General features: G+C 32.1%; 6 protein-coding genes and 1 non-coding gene across 14 annotated transcripts; 4 read left to right on the top strand and 3 right to left on the bottom strand.

Moving 5' to 3' along the window:
• Nucleotides 1–947: 947 nt before the first annotated feature.
• LOC105673102 (Ribosomal RNA processing 47) lies at nt 948–1,311 on the top strand. The gene is made up of 2 exons (XR_010890681.1): nt 948–1,089; nt 1,151–1,311. It is a non-coding gene; the product is annotated as a Ribosomal RNA processing 47 (transcript).
• A 770-nt stretch (nt 1,312–2,081) lies between these two features.
• On the top strand, nt 2,082–5,954 carry eEF5 (eukaryotic translation elongation factor 5). 4 transcript variants are annotated; one of them, XM_012368462.2, is made up of 4 exons: nt 2,082–2,238; nt 3,078–3,374; nt 4,235–4,369; nt 5,327–5,954. In XM_012368462.2, exons 2-4 carry the CDS (start codon nt 3,099–3,101, stop codon nt 5,396–5,398), a joined length of 483 nt encoding a protein of 160 aa, XP_012223885.1. In that variant the 5' UTR covers nt 2,082–2,238; nt 3,078–3,098; the 3' UTR covers nt 5,399–5,954. The 4 variants fall into 4 exon arrangements, with proteins under 4 accessions (XP_012223885.1, XP_012223884.1, XP_012223887.1 ...); XM_012368461.2 differs by having other exon boundaries at nt 2,203–2,340; XM_012368464.2 differs by lacking the exon at nt 2,082–2,238 and adding an exon at nt 2,669–2,814.
• Nucleotides 5,955–9,189: 3,235 nt separating this feature from the next.
• cpb (F-actin-capping protein subunit beta) lies at nt 9,190–12,819 on the bottom strand. Of its 2 annotated transcripts, none has more exons than XM_067356953.1 (4): nt 12,679–12,819; nt 11,296–11,507; nt 10,842–11,214; nt 9,190–10,517 (listed from the first exon to the last, which is right to left on the bottom strand). In XM_067356953.1, the coding sequence occupies exons 1-4, from the start codon at nt 12,817–12,819 to the stop codon at nt 10,284–10,286; spliced, it is 960 nt and encodes a 319-aa protein (XP_067213054.1). In that variant the 3' UTR covers nt 9,190–10,283. The 2 variants fall into 2 exon arrangements, with proteins under 2 accessions (XP_067213054.1, XP_012223898.1); XM_012368475.2 differs by lacking the exon at nt 12,679–12,819 and adding an exon at nt 11,804–12,031.
• A 32-nt stretch (nt 12,820–12,851) lies between these two features.
• On the top strand, nt 12,852–20,973 carry Graf (GTPase regulator associated with FAK). Of its 2 annotated transcripts, XM_012368467.2 has the most exons (21): nt 12,852–13,011; nt 13,311–13,468; nt 13,605–13,676; nt 13,779–13,880; nt 13,964–14,074; nt 14,189–14,293; nt 14,951–15,022; nt 15,146–15,212; nt 15,356–15,453; nt 15,584–15,678; nt 15,768–15,849; nt 15,963–16,065; nt 16,154–16,375; nt 16,711–16,816; nt 16,950–17,304; nt 17,387–17,597; nt 17,682–17,841; nt 17,965–18,021; nt 18,079–18,158; nt 18,219–20,479; nt 20,839–20,973. In XM_012368467.2, the coding sequence occupies exons 1-20, from the start codon at nt 12,852–12,854 to the stop codon at nt 18,308–18,310; spliced, it is 2,508 nt and encodes an 835-aa protein (XP_012223890.1). In that variant the 3' UTR covers nt 18,311–20,479; nt 20,839–20,973. The 2 variants fall into 2 exon arrangements, with proteins under 2 accessions (XP_012223890.1, XP_012223894.1); XM_012368471.2 differs by lacking the exon at nt 14,951–15,022.
• Nucleotides 18,690–22,093, bottom strand: nSMase (neutral sphingomyelinase). 3 transcript variants are annotated; one of them, XM_012368474.2, is made up of 7 exons: nt 21,953–22,093; nt 21,541–21,608; nt 21,275–21,448; nt 20,788–20,971; nt 20,146–20,472; nt 19,887–19,992; nt 18,690–19,803 (listed from the first exon to the last, which is right to left on the bottom strand). In XM_012368474.2, exons 2-7 carry the CDS (start codon nt 21,579–21,581, stop codon nt 19,457–19,459), a joined length of 1,179 nt encoding a protein of 392 aa, XP_012223897.1. In that variant the 5' UTR covers nt 21,582–21,608; nt 21,953–22,093; the 3' UTR covers nt 18,690–19,456. The 3 variants fall into 3 exon arrangements, with proteins under 3 accessions (XP_012223897.1, XP_012223896.1, XP_012223895.1); XM_012368473.2 differs by having other exon boundaries at nt 21,915–22,017; XM_012368472.2 differs by lacking the exon at nt 21,953–22,093 and adding an exon at nt 21,749–21,888.
• On the top strand, nt 22,025–22,740 carry LSm3 (U6 snRNA-associated Sm-like protein LSm3). Its single transcript, XM_012368476.2, has 3 exons — nt 22,025–22,167; nt 22,237–22,344; nt 22,507–22,740. The coding sequence occupies exons 1-3, from the start codon at nt 22,147–22,149 to the stop codon at nt 22,672–22,674; spliced, it is 297 nt and encodes a 98-aa protein (XP_012223899.1). The 5' UTR covers nt 22,025–22,146; the 3' UTR covers nt 22,675–22,740.
• Nucleotides 22,741–23,042: 302 nt separating this feature from the next.
• On the bottom strand, nt 23,043–24,926 carry LOC105673110 (sperm flagellar protein 1). Its single transcript, XM_012368479.2, has 4 exons — nt 24,809–24,926; nt 24,258–24,379; nt 23,757–24,038; nt 23,043–23,467 (listed from the first exon to the last, which is right to left on the bottom strand). The coding sequence occupies exons 2-4, from the start codon at nt 24,367–24,369 to the stop codon at nt 23,178–23,180; spliced, it is 684 nt and encodes a 227-aa protein (XP_012223902.1). The 5' UTR covers nt 24,370–24,379; nt 24,809–24,926; the 3' UTR covers nt 23,043–23,177.

Genomic DNA, 24,926 nt, shown 5'->3' with positions numbered 1-24,926 from the left:
CTGCGGCGCGAAATTTAAATCGTGTGCATTTGATTATCGAAGGATATCTTTTATTATTATTCTTTTGTTATTATTTTTATTGTTATTTATATGATACGCTAGAGTTAGTTGCTAAATTGCTACAAACTGTTGCTAACAGTTGTTAACAGTTGCTAACAACTTGCAAACAGCTTCAATTGATTGCGTATTGCTAATGTATTGTTTACGAGTATGAAACGCATTTACAGATAAAAGAGCAATTATTGAAAAATCAAGTAGGCCTATCTAATATATAAAACTGCAGCCACACTTCATACTTATAAACAATACATTTCCCATACAAGTAATTAATTATTATTAAATAGCCATTACTAAATGCTAATAAAATTATTTTAAATCATATAATCAAATATTTATAAAAAATAAATAAATACAAATTAAAATTTATATGAATTAACAATATAAAAAAAAAATATATATATATATATATATATATATATATATATATATATATTTATAAATACGCATGTATACGCGCACATATGAGTTTAAACTTCCCACTTCTCATTATGTGACTATACTTTTAGTTTGCCATATAAATACATGCGTGTTTCATGCATGAGTACATTATGAGTTTTTAACCATTTTTATTTGGTTTGTACAATTGAGAAAAACAGTGATATTGTGCACCAAACAGCACAGATATTAGTATATATCGGTGAAGAAAAAAAAAGATAAAGTTTGATGTATTTGTTAAGGCAGAAAGTGAAATTTGTGTGAAACTTTGAGGTTATGTGTGATTGTGAACAAATGACAGTGGTTTAAATATTTTACAATGGCAAATTTGAAAAATATGAATGCTGATTTTGAAGAACTTTCACATGACACAAACCTAATTGCTAAGTTAGAACAATTCAGCAACGCAGCTTTCAAAATCCAGGACATGGTGGAATTGGCCAGCGACCCTTTACTCTCCGATAAACTTTCCGCAGCAGACAAGATTCAATATAATTTGCTGCTATCCTACAGTCTTAACAGTCTGTTTTGGATGTATTTAAAAGCTGAAGGTTTTTTACTTTTTCAGCTTTAGAACAATATTTATCTTAAAATGTAATAATATTAATAATATTTTATATTTACACATTAACTATTAGATTGTTGTCAATTGCAGGGATTGATCCAACAAACCATCGGATCAGATCACAGAATGAACGACTGAAGAAGGCAATGATGCGTGCAAAACAGATTAACGAGGGAAAAACACTTATGCCACGTCTCAACAAGGATGCTGCTAAGAGATTTGTTAGAAGTGGTTTATGGGAACCAAAACAAAAGAAGCAGAAGAAGATGGAGAATAACAATTAATTTGAAGTATTGCTATCTACATAAGTAAATTTTGTTATATCCCTATATATTATATATTTAAAGCAATAAAGTAAGTATTTTCTACATATTTTTTACATATGTAGTATAACATTTTATTTGTTATTATAATCAATACCTTATTCTTTCTGTGATTCTTTGAGAAACAGTTTGATTCAATTATTTTTATTACAATATTTAAGAGATCAGTTTAAATGTAAAATGGGTACTGTACAATAAAAACTATTGTCGTCACATGGTGTATATTCCGTTATTTTTATAATATAGTTATAGTCTATCATATGATATATAATCGATGTATATTTGCCATTTTTCCAAATGTTAATCTTATTTTTTCTATTTTATTCCGTTATAATCTTCCATTGCAACATAAAGATTATCTCTTTGGGGCTTATCTATATGTGTATATAATTTAAGGATATATTCATATAACTTGCATTTGCATTATGCTGGTTGTATGAATAAGCCCGTAGATAAGAGTATATTCACATTACCTGTATATGAATTATGCAACTTGTGTGATTATATCCTTAAGTTAAATCAACCATTCATAAACTTATTTCAAGCCTTTACGCTAGGGAATAATATGCCTGACAACCAATCAAAAACGACTGAGGCAATCAACCTAAAGTTTTTCTGGAAAAAATAAAACGTATATAACAGCAAACGATTATCGGTATCGTGTTGCATGCAGAAACCACGCAAATCACGCCAACTCAGAAAAGACGTCGCATAAACGAGACTCACGGGGGCGCCGTGGTTGCGGTCGCGGCTGGCGTGAGCGTCCTTGCAATCGATGTTGTGAACCCCTATTACGATCTAACGACGCGCAGGCGCAACACGGTCTTCTGGTTAGAGTATCCATTTTGATCACATGTGAGTACCTCGAACTGCTCTCGCTTTCGGCTTCAAACTAATGGTGCTAATTGCTCGCACGAGTGACGGAACGTTGGAAATACGCGAGTGAATCTCGTGCCGGTTCGTATCCGCGTAACAAAGACGCGCTAAAGCGGTTTTTATACGCTGTGCATGATGACAGCGGTCGGCGCTGGCAATGTGGCTATTCGCGTTCTCGTCTTGTTCGGTTCTCGTATTCTCGCATTTGCATCGCACGAAATACACTGTGTACGACGACGGCGGGTTTACAGATGTTACGACATCGGTTGTGAGCGTGCTCTCATTGCGATTTTAACGCACTACAAAATTTACGCGGATCTCCCGCCCTCGTCGCGTGAGACATCTTTGGTTAGTCGCGCTCCGATCCGCTTCTGATACCTTTCGCTGCGAACTCGCTGCGACGACGCGCCACGTGGTCACAGTGTTCGTCCGGGTGTAACCATATTATATGATTCTTGGTGATTCGTGCACTGCGCATTAGCTTCGAAAATTCGATCATTGCACCATTAGAATATATAGATATCTCATAAAGACGAAAACTGCTCCGTCACGTCTGTCGGTATTTTTCTTCATTCATTTTTTTTAACGTTAGCATTAATATTTCTCTTCTGATATTTGTTGGACGAACTGATAGATGAATAATTTTAGAATTGTTTTATTTAAGATAACTTTTATTCGTCATTAGCACGTGAGGTTTAGCAAATTCTAGTGAAGTATACTATTAGCATTAACACATGTTGCTTTAGATTATTGTTACTTGGAGTAACTTGTAGATCTCATAAGTTAGAGCTGATGCAAATGTATACTTCTACTTTCAGAGACATTCTTAAAACATAACAATGGCAGACATCGAGGATACTCATTTTGAAACTGGAGACTCAGGTGCCTCCGTTACGTATCCTATGCAGTGCTCAGCACTGCGCAAAAATGGCTTTGTCATGTTAAAATCGCGTCCCTGTAAGATTGTAGAAATGTCTACATCTAAGACCGGCAAGCACGGTCATGCCAAGGTCCACTTAGTAGGTATCGACATATTCACCTCCAAGAAATATGAGGATATTTGTCCTTCCACACACAACATGGATGTACCATTTGTTAAGCGGGAAGATTATCAGGTAAGATTTTTTTTTTATTAAATAGAATATTAAGTAATATATTAAATGATTTAATTTTTATTTTTTTATACTTTTAATCTACCCACTTTTTAGACAATTAATTAATTACTTAAGTGATAAATAAAAATGTTTTATTAAATAAAAAAATGGTTTCTATGGAAAACGATTAAATTAATATAACAATTGTGTATTTAGAGTTTTCTTGAAATGTTGAATTCAAATCTTCAATGGAAATTCTAAATTGTAAATTTAGTGTAGCAATTTTTGAAAATTTGTATATATTGATTCTTTTTAGGAAGTTTTGAGAATCTTTAATTAAAATTTTAAGATATAAATTGTATAAATTAAAATTGCAAAATACATTTTAATTGTGCTTTATAGAAAAATTAATATTTTTCTGCAAACTTTAATGTCAGATTTAAATTGGAAAATAAATTTGATAAGAATCAAATAATATTTTTAATTTACATCTGCTATATTGCTATCTGCTATATTGCTATCTGCTATCTGCTATATTGTTTGTCATATTGAATTAAAATAACTAAAGATTTGAATTATATAGATGTTTTATGATAATTTTATATTAAAAAATTTTTATATAACATAAAATTTTTTTAAATAACATATATATAGTCCTTTATATTCGAGGGATTAATAAAATTTTTAAATTTTTTTTACATTTCAAGTTTATAGCTATATTTTAACATTACATAACATGTAATTTTCACGATTTAAACTTTACAAGCAGTACATAAGAATTGGTGTTTAAACTGTGTAACTACTTTAATATTTAACTCATCTGTACAAGTGGAATTTGTTTTTACACACACATAAACCATTTATATTTGCAATTATGACAGTTGACAGATATTTCTGACGATGGCTATCTCTGCTTGATGGCTGATAATGGAGAACTGCGCGAAGATCTCAAGATACCTGATGGTGATTTGGGAACACAATTACGTGCTGACTTTGAGTCTGGCAAAGAATTACTTGTAAGTATATCTTTATATACCGTATATGTATAAATTATTTGTGTCTTTGATGTTCTCGTATATAATTTTGTTTGAAATTTAGTAGCTAATATTATAAAACAGTATGATGATTACATAGAACTGTACAACAGACATGAGTAGACAGTGTTGTCTCGCTTAAAAAATATTTACAAGATATGAATTTCTAATTGTTAAAGAATAACTTAATTTAAAAATGTGATTATGTAATATGTTATTAATAAATTAATAAGTCTAAGTAAATTGTATGAGTCAACTCAAAATAATGAACACAGACAAATGAAATCATATTTTCTTTATTTTATTTGCTTTATTTATTTATTTTGCATTGGTTCATATATTTTTTGCTTAGATGTATTGATATATATATTTTTTTTTGTTTTGTTTTATTATTTATAATTTCATTACTAAGACATTTTTCAACATAAACATCTGTATAATGTTTCATTTAAATGCACTGGAAAAAGTTATCTATTGAAAATATTATCAAATATAATCTGTTAGATTGAAAGTGGAATTATTTGTGAAAATCATTTTCTGTATGACAGATAAAGCTTTGGTTCAATTCGATAACTTTTAAAAATTATTTTGCTATCTTCTCATTAAAAGTTAAAAGATGCTGTATTTTGGCTTGCCAATTATTGTTTTATAGAATGTTATTGATTGCAAAATATTTTCTTAATTTTAACACTATTTTATTTGTTATTTTATGATGCTTGATCGCTCAAATGCTTAAATAATAGTAGAAAAAAGAAAAGTATCGATTTAGTGACGAATGTACTAAAAAAAATGTAAATTTAAAAAATATTTTTTTTGTTATCTATATATTTCAGCAAACACACACAAAATAATGAATTACTTAAATAAAAATGGTTTCTGTACCTTAATTAAAAACTTTACACTCTGCATGTATAATTTTATATTGTATTTTTTTTTCAGTGCACTGTACTCAAGGCATGCGGTGAAGAGGTAGTAATTGCCGTTAAAAACAACACCTCCCTCGACAAATAATTGTGTTCAGCCTGACGATTACGACGACAGAAAGCCCAATACACATTCGAGCAGATACCACCCGCTTAGCCAATCAATCAACACCTTTATTAATGGTCAACCAGGATAAACAACATAAAAATTTAGAGGAAGATGATGAAGAGAGTGAAAGAGCGAGAGAAAGAGAGAGCGAGAGAGAAAGAATGTCTGAGAGAGAGAGAGAGAAAAAATAAAACGGGGCTAGCAGTTCCAATGTAACAACAGCAACGCGCCAATGCGAAAAGCGACTTTTAATCGAAGTAAACATCTACTTACTTATTATTCAAGAATATTTAAATAAACCGGAAGAAAAGCTGGGTATACATTCACTCAGTTACAATCACTATCACACGTACACATACAGATAAATAGCATACTTATATGCATATACACACACTACATCCACACGTGACATATTTACAGAGACAACTATCCACACATTCACACATGCGTTGTTTGTTATACAAGAAAGTGGCAACAACTTTTCAACAGAAAGTTGATTGAGAAAAATAAAAACTAAGAAAGCCTTGACAACACACATCCTGGATTTTTTTTAAAGAATAGAGAGAGAGAAAAATTATTTACAACAGCTTTGTAACTTATTACACTTATGTGCGTAAATGAGAAAATGAGAGTGAGCGAGTGAGCAAGTGAGCAAGAGAGAGAGAGAAAGAGAGAGAGAGCGAGAGCGAGAACGAGAATTTTATTGAAGACCAATATGAAATGGTCGTGGAAAAAGGATTGCAAGTCCTTAACGCGTGCGCGCGGAACAATTTTTCAATGGGATGCTAGCGATGCCCGACACACACAAAGCAGCTCACTTCAAGCATCTTTCTTGTAATAATGGGATTCATAACGATTAGAAAAGACTGGAGTTTTACTATACAGGATTTCTACAGAATACTAAAGGATTTTTTTCTCCTTTTGCAGAAAGAACTCGAATTTTCGAGATTTTTAGGTCTAATGTAATTGCACAGAAGTCGAAATTTAAAGACTTTAATTTCCAAAAAAGATAAAGATAATAGCAATTATCTTTATCTTTAGATTTTATCTTTTTTGGAAATTAAAGTGAAATTCAGCAGAATTCTTAGATTTCAAAATTGTCGAATTTTTGTAATATTTTAAAAGCTTCAAATTTTTTAAAAACTGGAACTTGAAAATTACAATATTTGTCTTAAGAAATTATTATATTTAAATTATATTTAAAAACATACAAAGATTATCCTATCTAAGAATATAAAAATCTAAAAATTATTTCAGTTTTCAAAAGTTAATTTTGACGGTTTTGAATTGTTGAAATTCTCTGAAAGAAGAAGAAATTAGAAATTTTTAGATTTTTTTTTACATAATGTAAAATTCTTAAATTCTTCTTGAATTTCTTCTCTGAAAGAAGAATTTCAACAATTCAAAACCGTCAAAATTAACTTTTGAAAACTGAAATAATTTTTAGATTTTTATATTCTTAGATAGGATAATCTTTGTATGTTTTTAAATATAATTTAAATATAATAATTTCTTAAGACAAATATTGTAATTTTCAAATTCAGTTTTTAAAAAATTTGTATGTTCTTAAATATCAATTTTTGAAATATTTGAAGCTTCAAATATTTAAAAATTTGCAAGAATTTGAAATCTACGAATTCAATATTCTAATCCCCAAAGAACTTAAACGTCAGAAAGTCCAACGAATCTAAGAACTCGATATTCATGACTTCAAAAAATTAATGGATTTTGAAATCGGGAGACTAACAAATCCTTAAAGGATTTTAGAATGTAAGAACTTTGTTATTATAAGGATAAAAAAGGGTCTCTAAAAAGTAACATTTATAATTTGAAATATAAAGATATAAAAACCGATTAAAATTCAAAAAATTACAGTATCCAAGAAGGATATTAGAGTGCAAGGATGCTTGACGACATAGACCTTTAAATCCAAAAACATCGAGCTCTTAAGCATCGCCCAAGATATTTTGCGCATTTTGAGATGGCCGGTGCGGCGTGATGCCGGCGTGTCATATTCAGAGACTGTAATTGGCTTATGAATGCTCACTTTATTACACATTTCGTTGTAATATCTCGTTTTAATAAACATTTTTCAGAACAGGTTAAACAAGCCGCCTTCAATCAACAAGTTAACTTTTAATTAGACGATGTAAACGTTAGAGCAGAAATTATAATTAGTGTAAAGAAATGAAGGCGAATGGAAGATCCTTGTGTGAACTTGCAAATGTATGTGAAGAATCTTTCCCCTGCATCCTTTCCATTTCGTGTCATCGTTTGTATAAAAAAAAATTGTTCCGGAAGTGCAGTCTGAATAATTAGGAATAATTATAAACAAATAATTAACTGTAAAGATGTAATCACAGTTATCATTGGAAGGTATACATTTTTTTCTCATGGAACCGGTGACTTTGAATTTGCTGGCATGGTGTCCTCGCGATATTAGCATTCCGTTTTTTTTTCCTGCAGAATTCCTTGTCTAATATTCAAAATTTTTACAAAATTTTGAAACATTCAGATTGCTTGCAACTTGCTGCGAGAATTTATGCATCCGCGAACCTCATTAAGATTATCGTCCCATATATGTTCCTAGCAATTAAATGTCCTTTAACAAAGTTCCTTTATTTAACAAATAAATACGAAATCCCGAAATTTTACATGTGTGTGCGTGTGTGCGCGCGCGTGTGTGTATCTATATGTAAGTTCCGATACGTCTAATAATTATCCTTGCACTTATTCTGAAAAGGTATATCTTACAGAGGATCCTGTTTTTAAAACCTTTAGCAAATAAAAGAGGACCCGAAATAGCGCGCCTTCCTTGATGACTCTGATTTTTTGCAACGTCATTAAAATCGAAAAAAAAACCCATCCATTATAATCTAAATAAACAGAATATCGACTAATTAATTAATTAATATGAGAAATAAATCAACGTCTGTAATCTATGTGTGCTACGTTGGACCAGGCTCATAATTCTTTCGATTGTTAATAATAACCGAGAGAAAAACAGCATTAATACAAACAAAAAAAAGAAAATAGTATAGATAGTAGAAAAAATATTCACAGGAGCGACATGGTAACGTCTTTTTTAGTCCTTTCTTAGACTGACTCGTCCACACACTGCCATCATACGAAATTTGCAAAGTGTTAAATTATGTCATTAAGTTAATTCATGTAATAGTAGAATTACGAAAGGAATATAAGTTACGAGTAACAATCGGTGATGTAATTCAAGGCACTAACACAAAAACCGCTTTTCTTTTCTTTACGTACTTATAAATTCTGCCCGCAGTATTTTTGCGTGTCTCTTCATTATGAGAAACAATCTAAGCGCCCATATATTCTAGAATATGCGAGATTCTCGATATGTATGGTTGCGCAGTCGTTCACGAGAGTTCATAGATTTACAGTACCAAGAATCTTTGATACATCTCACACAGCCAGACACAGACACACACACGCATACACACACACACCACGCACACACACACGATGTGTGAAGGGATCCAAGGATAATGGGAGTAAAAGAAAAATTCGTGACAACCATCAGTTTTCCGAGATACAAGATTCATGGTACTGGCAATCTTTATCATCATAATAATTTATTACAGTTCAAAGATCTGTAGTATCAAAGATCCAAATATGCCAGGACATCCTGTAACGCCATGTATGTATGAGAAACTCTGGTAATAAAGGTATCAATCTATGGCTTCAAGGATCCATGGTACGGACAGATTTTTATACTTAATGAAATTTAATATAAACAAATAAAATTTAATCTGAAAACTTTTATTTGCGCACTATATATGGATTCATTATTATAACAAATGCAACCGTTTCTTTTGGACTCTTAAGTAAATAAATCGTTTTATACTGTCCCTTAGAGAATTAACTGTACTCTTCAAATTTCATTTTAAATAGTATAAACAGGATATATTCTTCGATATATCCAGACGGTACAAAAATCTTCAAAATCGGTCGCTTCCTCGTATTTAAAGAATTTATTGTTGCGTTTAAATACGAATAATTATAAATGAATAGAATTTATAATTTCTATATGTGATTTTCACAACAAGTTTTTCTCATTTACAAAGTAAATGATGAATTTCTTGTTACAACTGCGATGCGATATTTCTCTTACAACTTCATATTAACAGTTTTATACCGTTTAATTACGCGCTTAATCACGCGCTTTTAAATTTAATCCTAAACAGTACAAGTTGAATATACATTAATATTTCTCGAAAATGTTACGGACTTGTTACCATTCTTTCCGTATTTGTCAAACTTAATACAAACTAAAAGGAAGAATTGATTGTTAAATGTGTGTTTTCGAGGTTCTTTTACATAGTAAAGGCTATAATAAAGGTTAGGCTATAACTGACTGATTATAACTGCCATTTTTTTTACATCGTTTTCTTTTATCTAATTTATCGTTCTAAAACGCGTTGCACCTTTCTCACATATTTACAATAAACTCTATTTTATTTCAAATTAAACAAAGTATTTCATACTGTTTAGGTTTAATCAACGCGTCCACGATCAATTCTCTCTCTAGGCAACAAAGCGCGATAATAAGTGTCATACACAGTTCCATAACTTAGACTGACCACAACAATTCCAAGGATTTTATGAGTTTTGTGGATACGGTTTGACCTTCCAAGCAGATTTTAAGACTCTTGGGTAGAAACCCGAAAACTGTAGCAAAAAATTCAGAATTTCTAAGAATCTGAAGATTCCATAAATTCCAAAAATATAAAGAGACGTCTGTAAAAATCGAAAGATCCCAAGTAAGATCGAAGGATCATCAAAAATACAATAAAATCTATTCGTAATCATAATTTAAGCTTTCCTGCTGCTCGCAAGATCAATTGTTAGCATTTCGCCTCTGCAGCGCAGCTGCAAGATCCTGCCTGAGCGCAGCTTGCTGTCTCTGATCAGCCAAGGATTGTACCGATCGCAATCCGTTCACAATATCCTTTGTTTTACCGAAGTAAATCTCATTTAGCGTGTTGCGTATCTTGTTTTCCATATCTTCGACCATTCTGCCAATATTCGCGATATGAGGAGACGTTTCGCTAATCTGAGCGTCTTGTTCCACCTGCAATTATGAATGTGTGCATACAAAGTGTGCTGGTTTTAAATCGTCTATTTCGATGTGAACATCAAGTAAACGAATGAAGATCAGCTTAAGAAATGTATAAGAATTTTTACTGAAAATATCGCTAAATTTAAAATGTGACAAAGTTAAAAATATTGTAATTTAAAAAAAATTGTAATCCATCGATCTTTAAGTAATCTGATATATCAATCAATTTAAATTTGTAGACTTTATATTCAAATTTTTAGCGATTTTAAAAATACTTAATATAGTGAGTACAAATTATGAATATTTACTTTTGTATAGAATTTACAAAAAACTTACCTGACGCGTCAGACTGCCACCCAAATTCATTGTACCAGAACCATGCTTATTGGTTTGCAGCCAGAGCATAGCTGTCGATGTGAGCTTATAGTGAGCAGTACGGCCAGTTGATTTCTCCTGCACTTCCACCACATGTATCGAGTCCCAGCATCCTTTAATCTTCTTGGAACCATCGCCGGCCTTCTTGATGAGTATCACCGCTGCAAACCCATGATCCAAGTCCCACAAGTACACCGAAGAAACTCCACCTTCGAAATAAAGCTCTCGATATTGATCGAAAGCATGGTTGGCATCTATTTCCAGTTTTCTCAGGCGTTCAGAAGGCATGGAGCCATCCTCCAGTGGTGGATCGTAAGTATTGCTCCAAGGAGATCTTTAAAACATTACATTTGCATAAAAACTATTTTTTTTTATCGTTATACAACTTGGAATGTCCATTTAAAAATAAGCAAACCTATAGGAGTCTCCATCTCTATTGTAATCACATAAGAGATAATCCTTGCCAGATTCCTTATCCTTGGCTATCTTTAATGGTTGATCTACCGAGGATAGTAGATCCTCGCATAAAGAAGGAACCAGGTCAATCAAGTCGCTAAGATTTTTCTCAATTTGCTGCGGCGGTAATCTCCGCATCAAATCTAATGCACAATCCATTTGCTGTTCCGTCTAAAATAAATAATATATAATTATGTAAGGGAAAAAAAATGCGGTAGAGAAATAGAAACAGAATGTATGATTCACATAATTATTAATATTGCTAATTATTGCATTTTTATTAAAATATACCAAGATTTCGACATATCCAATCAAATGAATCGAGTAGTGATAGCAATGAGGAAAAAAAGTTGACAATGATAAATTAAGAAAATAAGACCGTTATAAAAAAATGTTAATAACTGCTAGAGTTATTCATTCACAGGTGTGCACGACAAAAGCAGACAAGCAAGGACTAAACATCTCACCATTGTGCCGTGATGTAAATTGGTTATAGGCCGACAAACATCAAAATCTTGTTGGCCGATGTCGACGTAAATATAAAACGTGTCCTAGTCACTACCTCGCTGGGATTTTCTCGAAAATAAACGAGACGAGCATTTAAAGGGTGTGTCGTAATGCAAACAACGATTAGCCCGTCGCACTCCTCACTGGCCGTCACCACGGAAAGGAGTAAGGTTAACTGTTTGCGTCGCAGGCTAGCCAAATTAACACCCAATAAGTTGACATTGCCGCATGAACGGATTGGCTGGTTACGGAGAAAGCTTCTAGATAGTGTGAACAAGTCTTCACACATAGCAGTTTTTGTTGGTAAGAATAATTTTATAGAGTTTTTTTATTTATTTAAGTCAAAAATAACTTGTAGCATTTCGGACTAAATTTATTTTCTAGGAATTTAATTTAATGCCATCTTGGAAAACTTATTAGGCGTCAAATGTCGTACATTGAATGATAAATGCAGTGTATATTTTGCATATGACGTATTAGTTGATTTTTCTGTGCATACGATTTATACAGCCATGCATTCTACGTGAATAAACCTTCATGCATTATATCTCATTCTTCTATTTGACATAACGTTTCCTACAAAGAGCCTGTTAGAGGGAGAATCTGTTTTTTTCACACCCATCGTGAATCGGAGCACTTTTATAATAAGCACATATGATCTCATCTGATTCGGTTTTCCTTCATTTAATTCTAGAAATATACCACTCGACATGGAGCTTTTGGTCTTATCGGATCGTTGAAAGTAAACTTGGATACTGTGGCACCAATGTAATGTATGAAATGTACGTATATATAAAGTTAGTATTAAATTCGGTAAAATATTTGGATACATTGCCTTTTCAATGATGGCGAATATGCGCGAATCTGCGCAAGTAATCCCGCAGTGATGATAGTGGTTGTACGTTTCATCGCGGGTAATCGTAGGTGACAGCGAGTTCACGCGGGCAAATTCAGCTTCTTCTCGCGTCATATTCATGACTCTTGAATCTTCGTAAAAACGAAACGAGAATGGGTGTTGGCCTTAAACCGTTGGAATTTACGGATTGTTTAACCGACAGTCCGTACTTCCGTGAAAATCTGCATTATCACGAACGTGAATTGGAGAAGACCAGTCAGCAGATTAAACGGCTCGTTAAAGAGGTCAAAGATTTACTATTGGCTGCAAAAAGTAAGTTCTACCGGAATATTACATTTTTATCTGTAAAAAGATATAAATGTTGTAACAGCACATATTTATCTTCATTTTTGATTATCAATTTAGAAAGTACAGTATTCTTCAACGATAAAGTATTTAATTATATTATTTTGCTCATTTTGTTATTTTCTACTGAAAAGATGTGAAAAAGACCATATTGTAAAAGATAACATATGTCTTCTTAATGGCACAAGACCTAGTCTTTTAATATGTTAGTTAAGTACTCTAATATATTAGTTAAATTTATTAATAATATAAATATCTTTTTATAGATTTGTCCAGAGCACAGAGAGCCTTTTCCAAAACATTACAAAACTTTAGCTTTGAGTGTATCGGTGAGAGCCAAACTGAGGATGAAACTCACATATCTCAAAGTCTGAAAGAATTTGGTAAACTTATCGCATCTATAGAGGATGAAAGGGATCGCATGGTATGAAATATATATATATATATATATTTATTAATAAAATTTGATATTTTGCTTGTAACTTGTGATATATTATTTTCAAATATAAACTCTATAGTAACTTTTGTTATAAAAACTATTACTAAATAACTTCTTCCAGTTGGAACGAGCATATGATCAAATTATACTACCCTTGGAAAATTTTAGAAAGGAACATATTGGAGGAGTTAAGGTAAGATTTTTTTCTCCTTTTTTCTGTTTTTTGGCTTTATTTCAAATATGTTTATTGAATAATTTCAATTTTAATCATCTCACATATGCTTCTGCTTTTCAGGATGGTAAAAAGAAATTTGAGAAACAAACAATTAAATTTTGTCAAAGTCAAGAACGTTACTTGAATTTATCTACTAAGAAACAAGACAATGTATTGCAAGAGGTATGATCTAACGATGTATAAAACTAGAAAATTTTGTATATTATTGAATAGTTGACATATTGTATGTGCATGTTTATACATAGGCTGATGCGACATTGGAGATGGCTGAAAGACACTTTTCTCAAGCTAGCTTAGAATATGTATTTTTATTGCAAGAGGTTCAAGAGCGGAAAAAGTTTGAGTTTGTCGAAACGGTAATAGTGAATAGTTTAATTAATTTTTATCATTATACACGTAGGTTAAACATGAGTGCATATAAAATCATGGTAATGATAAATCAGTACAATTAGTAATATGAAATGTTTTAGTTATTGGGATTCATGTTTGGATGGCTGACATTCTATCATCAAGGTCACGAGGTTGCGAAAGACTTTAAACCTTATATGACAGAGCTACAATTAAAAATTCAGAAGGTTGGTATAATTAATCTTTTTCCATCTTTTTAATTGCTTAAATACGTTTGAATAATATTGAAGAAAATATTTTATTCAGCCCATATCTTTATTTCAAGTTAATATATTGCTACGAAAGATAATATTATTGTAGAATTTTTTTACGTATTATCACTGTGTGTTTATATGCAAGAGAATCTTATCAAACATCACTAACATGTATGTTTGTATTCTATTTTATTGTTAGTATTTCTGAGTACTTCTAATATCACTGAGATTTTTTCATTTCTCACTTGATCTAGCCAATGTTGCACGAAATAATTTAACAGCTTACGTATTTGCAAAAAGAGCGCGCATACAGTCGCTAGTAAAACAAGTTTGACTTATGTACAATTGCATTGTGTACATTGAAATGGTGTAAAATAATTGAGTACTAAACATAGAGTGCTAAAATATACTAAACACACACATTCAATAACTTTCTCTCTTTCTCTCTCAATTTCTGAGTTACGGAATCGGTGCTGCTCGAGAGTTGTAGATAAATTATATTTATTAAGTATCGAATGTGTAACCTTTTTTCAATTAAATTATCGTGTGATATAAATATATTTGATAACAGCATGGATAAGAGCTTACTAATTGCGATTTTTATTTGTGTGTGTGCGTGTGTTTCGCAAGACTAGAGAGAATTTCCTTGCTACCCGGGATAAAACTGAATCACTCATGAATAAAATGAAGGACATGAAAAAGGTACGTTTTATAAGAATTTTTGTTTTTTTTTCCCTTAATTTTTCGCGAATTTTTACAAAACAATATGGCTTATTGCTATTGTATGAAGTATACCTTTTATTCAGCCATTATCTTTTTTTGTAGTCCGCAGTAGAAAGTGGTCTCAACAAATTACACTCCCGCGAAGGCTATCTATTCTTAATGGAGAAAAGTAAGTTTTAGTGTAAAAAAGGTATTTTGTAGAAATTGATTTTTTCGATAACTCGAATGTAAATTAATCCATTATGTTACATATTATATAGAAATAAATATAGCTTGCCGTACATAGTATTAACAACACATGATTATTTGCAGAGGCATTTGGTACAACATGGACAAAACAATATTGCACATATCAAAAAGATAAAAAAGAATTTACTATGATCCCTTACAATCAGCTGACGGGAAAATTTGTAAGCAAAAACAGAAAACTAATTAAGCATTATACGTTAATATGTCACAGAGATTTTTGCAATAATTTCCAATTTTGAATATATAATATTATTTTAATATAATAGAAATCATTTTTATTTTTTTCAATAGAGCAGCAAGGAGACCCTCACCCTAGCGTCTTGCATACGACGAACATCGGATACTATTGAAAAAAGATTTTGCTTTGACATCACAGCCATCGATAAGTAAGTTTAATACGATTTTGCATTGTATCGCGCATACAATCGAAGCATATAAATTCCCTTTTAAATCTAACTTATTTTTTCTATTCCAGACCTAATGTAACATATACATTCCAAGCACTTTCCGAGGAAGATAGAAAATTATGGATGGACGCTATGGATGGGAAGGAACCTGTAAGTATTTTAATGCAAATCAATGATAAATGCAAAATTTGAACAGTCATCTTTATTACTAGTATTAGTTTTTTTACGGGTGGAATTGCGCGTAACCGTTGAATATCTTGCAGACTTGTCCACGATTAGGTTGTTCTGCAAAATCTGAAGAAACAACGTTGGACGAAACTGGTTTTACTTTTGTATCCAAGTGTATTGCAGCACTCGAAGATAGAGGTAATGAAATTTTAACTTTGTGATTTTCCTTCGTGATTTTACTCTGATTACTTAATATTCGAATTAATCAAATTTATCGACTTGACAGGACTTGAAGAACAAGGTTTATACAGAGTAGTCGGTGTTGCTTCCAAAGTAAACAAACTCCTGTCTATGGGACTTGATAAGAGGAAAACAGACAAGCTCAATTTAAACGATCGTTTCGAATGGGAGAGTAAAACTATCACTAGTGCGCTCAAGACTTACTTGAGAACTTTGTCTGAGCCATTAATGACCTTCCGATATTACAACAGCTTCATTACAGCTGCGAGTGCGTATAGGTATTCTTGATAATATGTTGTCTTATTTTTGCTATTACAACCACTCGGAGATTAAAGAGGCTCCGTGCGGCAATGTCTGTTCTCTGTTGCTTTTTGTTTCTTCTCTCCACCGATCTCAGTTTTATCGAGAGGCAAACTACTGAGGAAATTATGGTATACAAATTTAGGATAAATAGATGAGACGCATGATTAGTAATTTAGAAATTCAATTTTTGATAAATAATACACAATTTACATCAGCAGTTTACCTCTTGTCTTTATGGTACTTTTTGTGAATAATTGTAAAAAGAGCTAAAGTTTTATCTTGATTTTTGGCGTCTAACAGAACAGGAGATGAAAGAAACTCGGATAAATGATATACACATCCTCATTTATAGACTGCCTAAAGCAAACTTCAACATGTTAATCCTTCTTATTACTCATCTTTCCACGTAAGACATACAATTATTATTCATATATCGAATTTAGCACTCTTTATGTGTCTAGGGTTATTTATTTCGACTAAGAGTCGATCTCTTACGTTATATCATATTTGTTTGATATTTAAATAAAATAAAATTTTAGTGTGGCAAAGAAAAGTGATAAAAATCTGATGACCGTGGGGAATTTAGCAGTATGTTTCGGTCCGACTCTGCTACGACCGGAGGAGGAAACGGTAGCCTCTATAATGGACATTAAGTTTTACAATATCGTTGTGGAAATATTGATTGAGAATTGCGAAAGAATAATAGCTGGACCACCTCAAGATTCTTTGCGCGCACTACCAGCGCAATCGGCGTTGCCAGCCGCTGTCCTCCCAAGTAAATCACAATGCGTGAATGTGGAAAACGGTCCAGCTTCCTCCGGTAATGGAACAGCATATTTAAGATATCCATTACACAATACGGTAACAGTTGCACCTACGTCGTCACACGCGCACGTGAGTTTTAATCATTTAACATGACTTATCGTTCAGTCGTTTATTTTTTAAAAGTGTTAACGATACGTTATATATGTTGCAGCTTGTTACAAGATCCTATTACGATGGTCAGCCTATAGGAGTCATTAATAAATCGTCTATCGTCGATGAAAGGAATAACGGAGATTACGATGATCTCGAAAGTACGAGTCATCGTATACCATCGTATCTCGACAGTCGTAGCAGTTGTGTCGGTAGCGGCGGCCGTATGAAATTGACTAATGCCAACCTCATGTATCATTCAGCCGACAAAGGTTTCACAAATCTTTTTCTCTCCTATGTTATTCCGCAACAGGGTGAAAATTCCTGTAAACAAAAATTCTGTTTTTCTATCACAGTTCTGAGCGGCGGTAATACGAGCAGTTCTAGCGAATCGATCGCATCGGATCCTCATCCATTTACGAGTGAGTTACCGATAAAACAAAAACGTGGTGCCATGATATCCGTGCATTATCCCACGGCTTATCCACAACGTAGTAACTCGTCATCGATATGCCCGTAAGTAATGCCCAACTTTTTCGTTAACGAACAATGTTGATTTAATCCCAGCATTTCTCAGCGTGTATACTTTATCTCCAAGTGTTATTTTTTCTTGATTATAATTTTATACGTGTCATACAGAATTAACACTTCACCCAGTAGTGGACGTTCGAGTCCCGGTCAAGTGCCAGGTATTTGGTAAGTATTTTATGAACGTAATGTTCAGCTGTTGAGACTTACAGTTTGCATTTTCAGGAGAGTACGAACTTTGTATGCGTGTATGGCGGAAAATGATGGTGAACTATCGTTTGAACCAAATCAAATTATCACTAATGGTAAGCTGTGGAGAATATTAATTTTTACACAAAAGAATCTAACAAAATATATTATTGCAGTTAAGGCCTCTTTGGAGCCGGGTTGGCTGGAAGGCACGTTGAATGGTAAAACAGGCTTAGTGCCGAAAAATTATGTCGAGCAGTTGCCCTAAGTATTAAACAAGAAAACCAAAAAGAGTCTAAGAAAAGGCATTGCCATTATTACGAAACATATTTTTAAGATATCATGTAAGAAAAATTTATAAAAGCTAGGCAGCATGACAAACACTCGTGTTGTGAGCTTTTGTACTATTTCCTTTGGCTACACACTGCTTAGTCAATTATATATATATTCATATTCATATACAAGCGTTATTTATTAGAAGCCATATTTTGCTCTATATATTTAAACTGTATATATAATCACTTGGTTAAGAAGAGTGATATATATGTGCATATATATTAAGGACTATATAGAATTAATATATCTGACGTATTTGAGTACACATTTATACTAACAAATATTCCCAATATTCAGAGATTCCATGGAGCTTGTAGATTTTAAAAGCAATAACCATTTATTTATATCATTGTATTATAATATAATAAAATATACAATGCGATATTGAATACCAAATATTATCAAAAGTTTCACAAGCATATTACGCGTGTATAGTAAATGCTTATTCAATGTCGTATTTTAGCATCAATATAGAAATATGAAGCGCAATTTGTATTAATAAACCAAACGCGATGGCGTTTGAAAAGCTAAATTTGAAGATTAAATAAAGCTTCAATTTTATAACTAGGATCGAAGCACATATATGCATGAATATTTAAATAGATATATATTTTACTGTAATATCGTTGATTCATGTTGAATGATATGCATATAATTGGTCGATCAGTTCATACTATTTTTTTGTAATACTCAATTGTTTGTTTTGAAATAATATCTATCCGTTTTGAATCATCACAGTTTGTCATCAATAATGAGAAAACTTAAAACATACATCTACCAATTATTAATTATCGGTGTCGTGGTTTTATAACTTAGATCCTAATATTTAGTTTTGAATGTCCAACTATTAATCCTGAATTTTATTTAACAAAATTATATATTATTAAAGTATACGATATAAATGCAAACTTGAAAGGAACATCTTTTTTTCAATGTTTGACATGTTGCAAAACATTGTATTGAAGAATATGTAAATAACTGTTCTTTTTTAATTAACTTAATAAATTTTTTTTGTTTTAGTTTAATCCACATATTTTTAATTCTTAGGAACATCTGCACTATTGTAAAAATTTGATGTTCAGCTTCGACATTGATCGTTATTCAACTGTTTCATGTAAATTTCTATGCCTGAACATCCCGCTTTTAAAGCGTTTTTCTCTATACAAATCCATATTGAGCTCATAAATAGAGTGTAACATAATATCGCAGTTAAAAGGATACGTACTATATTTAAACCGATGTCTATACCTAGCGAGGTATTCGTGCAATTTAATCCAATAGACCAAATTAATGGAATAAGTAGTATACAACCAGACAACAGATACCAAAAGCGTTGACGCTGGACGCTTCTTAAGGCAGTTTCGCAAATTCCAATCGCTTCTTTCAAAGAATCTGTCACATCTAGATCGTTCACGCTGTGTTTACCTGCAAACAGACGTGTAAATTAAAACTAATGACTAAAAAAAAAAAAAAAAAATATGTGCGAAACCTTTAAACATATAACTTACCTTCGGTGAACTTGAGTGTCGCCGTAACAGCCTCATGATCTGAATAACTAAAGGTTTTAAACGGCACGCGATTTGGCAAAGGGTGATCAAAATTTGTAATGTCAATCTGGAAATTATGCATTTAATGTATTGGACGCGTGACACTACATTGAAAAAATTGATTTAAAAAATATTTTTTTATATATTAAATGTATTTAATTACGTTAACAAACTTTTATGTTCCAGTATGTGACAAATATCATCAGCGTAAAACTCTTACCTTAATATTTTCTGAGCTTAGGTACAAAATATGATCTATTCGCTGGCCATCTGGTCTCGTTCGAGCAAGCTTTGAGCTAGTGTAACTATTATTGGCACATTCATTGGTCCCTTTATGACTAGCACTGTTCGGACATGCATCTGTTAAACCAGCTACACCACATATAATCCTGTATGCCAAATCCTGTGGTTCGGTATTAAGGTCGCCAGCTAATATCGCAGCATCCGTACCACCACTTGTCATTCTTACAAATTGAGCAGTGTCAAACGCCTGTAGCACTCTATGAGCCATATATTCGTCATTCTCTCTGTTATACTCTGCATGTAACTGCAAGGTAAAAACAACAAATAATATTTTATTTATTTCTTTAGATTCTATCCTTTAAAAATTACTACAATTTTTGTTATTATATATATTACATCTATCTATTGGGTTGTTTGAAAAGTTTTCTAGCTCTGTTTGTAAAAATGTACTTTTGAAAATCTAAAAAACTTTGCACAATCCAATATATCACGCAAATGGATAACATTGAGTGCGTAATTAAGTATCATCAAAGAATAATAACGAAAAAGTGTCCCTTCTTGACAAAAATTGAAGTAATATATATATATAATAAAAAAAAAGTGCATTAGACAAACGTACATGTGCAATATAAACATTAATATTCATATTGCGAACTTTAATTTTACAAAGTCCGACACCTTTACCACCAAACCAGTCTCCATGGTGTATCTTGTGGACGTAACCGTTCAAGGGCCACTTGTGGAACATAGCACCATGAATAGGATACCATGACAAGATACATATACCTGATCCAACGACACCACTTCAACAAAAATGTAAGATATTTTTGTAGTAAATCCCACAGTTAAATGCACTAGTGCATATTAAAATATTGTACATAAATTGATTTAACATACCTATGGTAAGTAGGCTATATCTGAGAGGTGTTTAATATAATTTTTACTAGAATTGTATTTAATAAAATATGTTAGACATTTTTTTGTTATATTTTTATAATTAAAAATAAATTTAATGTACAAAGGTTTTAATCTGCACTAGTACATACTAATGTATCTAAAATAAATTCATATAAATAATTACAATTATCCAAATGTTTATGCTTTACCTATAAAAGTAATGCGAGTAGGGCAATACTTCCTGTGTTTTTGCCTTTATTGCCTTAAAATCATCGACAGACCAGACTTCTTGCAAACAAATTATATCATATTCTCTGCTGGCACATTTCTCCGCAATAGCAGATATACGTATGTTTCTGTTTTTTGAAATATATGGTATGCCCCTAAATGTATGAAAAGAAATGTCAATTAAAGATTATTAGTAGATGTGAATTTTGTAAAATATAGTTAGAAATTCTATTCAGCATTTCCTCACCAACAGTTCAATGTTAGGATACTCAAAGTTTCGTTTGTCATCGTTCCTGTATCGAGTGCACACCGTCCCTGTCAATTATGAACGAATATTAAGACTTCAACACAATAAATACAAACTCTAGAATAACATATTGTGGTTTGTTCCGACAATTTCATGTTTTTTTTGTAGCGAACAATGTGTAGATAATGCTAGGAGAAAAAAACAGTACAAAGACTTTTATTTCTCCAATATCTTCATGTCTTTCTTCCAGTTATCAGTAAATAGATTGGTAAGTCTTAACAGATTGATAAGTTCTAATCAATACAGATGTACGTGCGCGCCCGCACAAATACATTTTTGAACATTTCCTTTTTGTTAAAAAGTTAAGAATATACCAGGAAATGTGCAAACTCTCGTGTTTTCCAGGGGTTACCTCTGGATTAGTTCGCCGAGATCAGAATTCCATGTCCAGACGGCAGCACTACGTCTTTCACCACCATGTCATATGCATCTTGCTAACAGTTACTGAATAGTTGTCAAGGGCTAAATAATTGTGGTGAATATTTGTTGATTGTATTATTTGTATAAAATATTACACAGTTGTTGCGAGATTTAAAAAAATTCGCAATGGTTGAAGAATCGGAGCAGGTAAGTTTGAAGTTTGTATAGATCGTTGTTACATGCTTTCCTCACATAACCTTGCATTTTTTTAAACAGTTGCCGCCGATAGACGTGAAGGAACCCTTAGATCTCATTAAATTAAGTCTGGAGGAGCGAATTTACGTCAAAATGAGGAACGAGAGAGAACTCCGAGGAAAATTACATGTAAATTGTTTTTTTTTATCACTTGGCTTTTTATTTAGCATTTTATATAGAAAGTTTGGAAATCCTACAATAAATATTTGTTTTGTTAAATTTAATTATATTTAAATCAAAATTAAGTAAAATGTAAACAAAACTAATTTATATGAGTTGACGTCATTTTAGGCTTTTGACCAGCATTTGAACATGGTATTGGGAGATGTAGAAGAAATCATAAATATAGTGGAGATCGACGAAGAAACATATGAGGAAATCTATCGCCAAAAAAAGAGGACCATCCAGATGCTATTTGTGCGTGGCGATGGTGTAATATTGGTATCTCCACCCACATAAGCAACTATAATATTCCTACAATTTATTGTAAAGTTACAAATACATTATATATGATCTAAAATGAAATGCTATATTATTAATTTAGAGAGTCGCATTGGTTTTTTCTTAAATTATAAAAATTTTGCTCTGAGAAATAATATATTGAGTTGTTCGCAAAGTTTTCTAATTTTTTTAGGAAAAGTAAAATTGAAAGGATTAGAAAACTGCAAGTAACCCAGTATATGTTTAATACAAAACTTGCTTCCGAACATGATACTAATTACAAAATTTCATAACGCTCTGCGACTCTTTAAAAATTAATGATTCACAGTTTACGAATCGAGAAATCGAGAAAACTCTGAAAGATCGAGAGATATTGCAGATATTGACTACTATGCGACTATTCTATTTCTTAATATATTATAATTACACGTTAGTGTTATATTGTAAGAGGTTTTATAATATTTGATTTGTTTATATTGTACATACTACATAACAAAGTTGTCAGTGTACATTGTAAAGATTCATTGCGACAATTTAGTAGAGGCATGTAGCTTCAAGATTTCGCTACCGATAAGATAAGGACGCGGAGTAGTCACGTTTCGCTCGATTGGTGGTCTTGTAATCTGCACCGTGAGATCCTCGATCCTTTGGTCCTTAAGTTTTATTATACTTTCCAGGTGCAAAATCTTTTGTCGCAGCATGGAGATTGTGTCGTTTTTCTCCTGCAATTCTTGTTTCAGTCGAGCGAAAATGTGCCGCGGAACGGTCTTGCTTGTTATCTCTTCAGGATTTAAAACGGACTTTATTACCTCTGCAAATCGTGTGTAGAATTATTCAGAGTTTTTAATTTCTTACTAATAAGAATCTAAAAGTAGAAAAGAAAGTAGAGAAGAGTCGAAAAATTATTAGTCATAATTAAAATATCTCAACTATTAAGAAATATAAATGCTTTATTACCAAAAATTATTTCTATGAAAAAACAATTTAATTTATGTAAAGTTGTATATTCAAAGTTTTTCAAATCTACAATCACAAAAATCTGAAATTTTGAAATTGTCATTTTGAATAAAGAATAAAAATTATTAGGGGAGTTAATATACCTTTACTATCTTCATGGCCAGAATACAAGGATTCTCTGTCTGCGTTACAATCCCTCAGGACCTTAGCTCTCAGATCACTAAGGATCTTTTCTATGATCCCTGACTGAGAATTCGCCAATTGATGAATCGTGTCTTTTCCCAGTTTCATGTTGATCTTTGACAGCACCTTCCGATTTAGAGTGCACCAATTGTCGATCTTCTTCGCAATGCTGTTTCCGGCGACATAATTATGCACGTCCACATGTTTAGGATAATAATGTTTCAACAGTTCTGCCATCAACACTGAAAACAAGTTTTCATGTTTTTCATTGTTTTATTAATAAATGTTTATTATAATAATCATTTTTCCATTTGATCATTATGATTGCCTTAGAGCTCAATAGTGCTTGAGAAAGTAGGACCACAAAGATAGTAAAGTGTTAACGATGTTATATGTAAATTATTTGCTCTTATAAAGGATCAATGAATTTATTTGAAAAGTAGAATGTCTTTTCTCGTTACCGCCATCGGAAAAGTCCCTGGCTATATTTCGTTTAGGCCTAGAAAACTTGATTTGATCGATCCAGTCGTAGATCTCGTCAAGATGATCACCAGCCTCCGAATTTGCGCTCATGATGACGTTACTATAATGTTTTTGGCGGCTCGCGCACAAACAGGAGTGTAAGGATCATGAAAGAATATAGTATAGAGAAATCCCTGTTGTATATATCAGAAATTTATAAATACGCTCGACATTTTTTCCATCTCACATGTCGCGCGAACTCGTGCAATGTTCGCTCAGCTTCAAATGTTGACTCGAATAAAAAAAATTCCTGCATTCAGCATTGTGAACAAAAGCGAGCTTAAAATAAAATACAATATGACCAAAAAGCAACCGCAACGCTTCGAATATATACAAGCTCTACGGAAATTTAATTGTTTTTTCATAGAAATTATTTTTGGTAACAGAACTTTTCTTTTTGAACAGTTAAGAAATGAGTAAAATAACGATTTTTAATTGAATATTTTCTTGAAAAATGCAAAACGATATAAATGATGCAATTTCATCATACCTTGCTGCCTTTGCGCCGGTCAATGACTAACAATGAGGAAGTACAAGAGCAACGTGCGTTTCATGGAGTCTTTCCTTTTCCCGCATGCGTGCGTACGACGGGTGTTTATAGAAGAGGA

The sequence above is a fragment of the Linepithema humile genome, chromosome 6 (assembly GCF_040581485.1).
Source record: "Linepithema humile isolate Giens D197 chromosome 6, Lhum_UNIL_v1.0, whole genome shotgun sequence".
Taxonomy (NCBI): domain Eukaryota; kingdom Metazoa; phylum Arthropoda; class Insecta; order Hymenoptera; family Formicidae; genus Linepithema; species Linepithema humile.
Note: the sequence above shows the minus strand (reverse complement) of the source record. Positions and strands in the feature narration are given on the sequence as shown.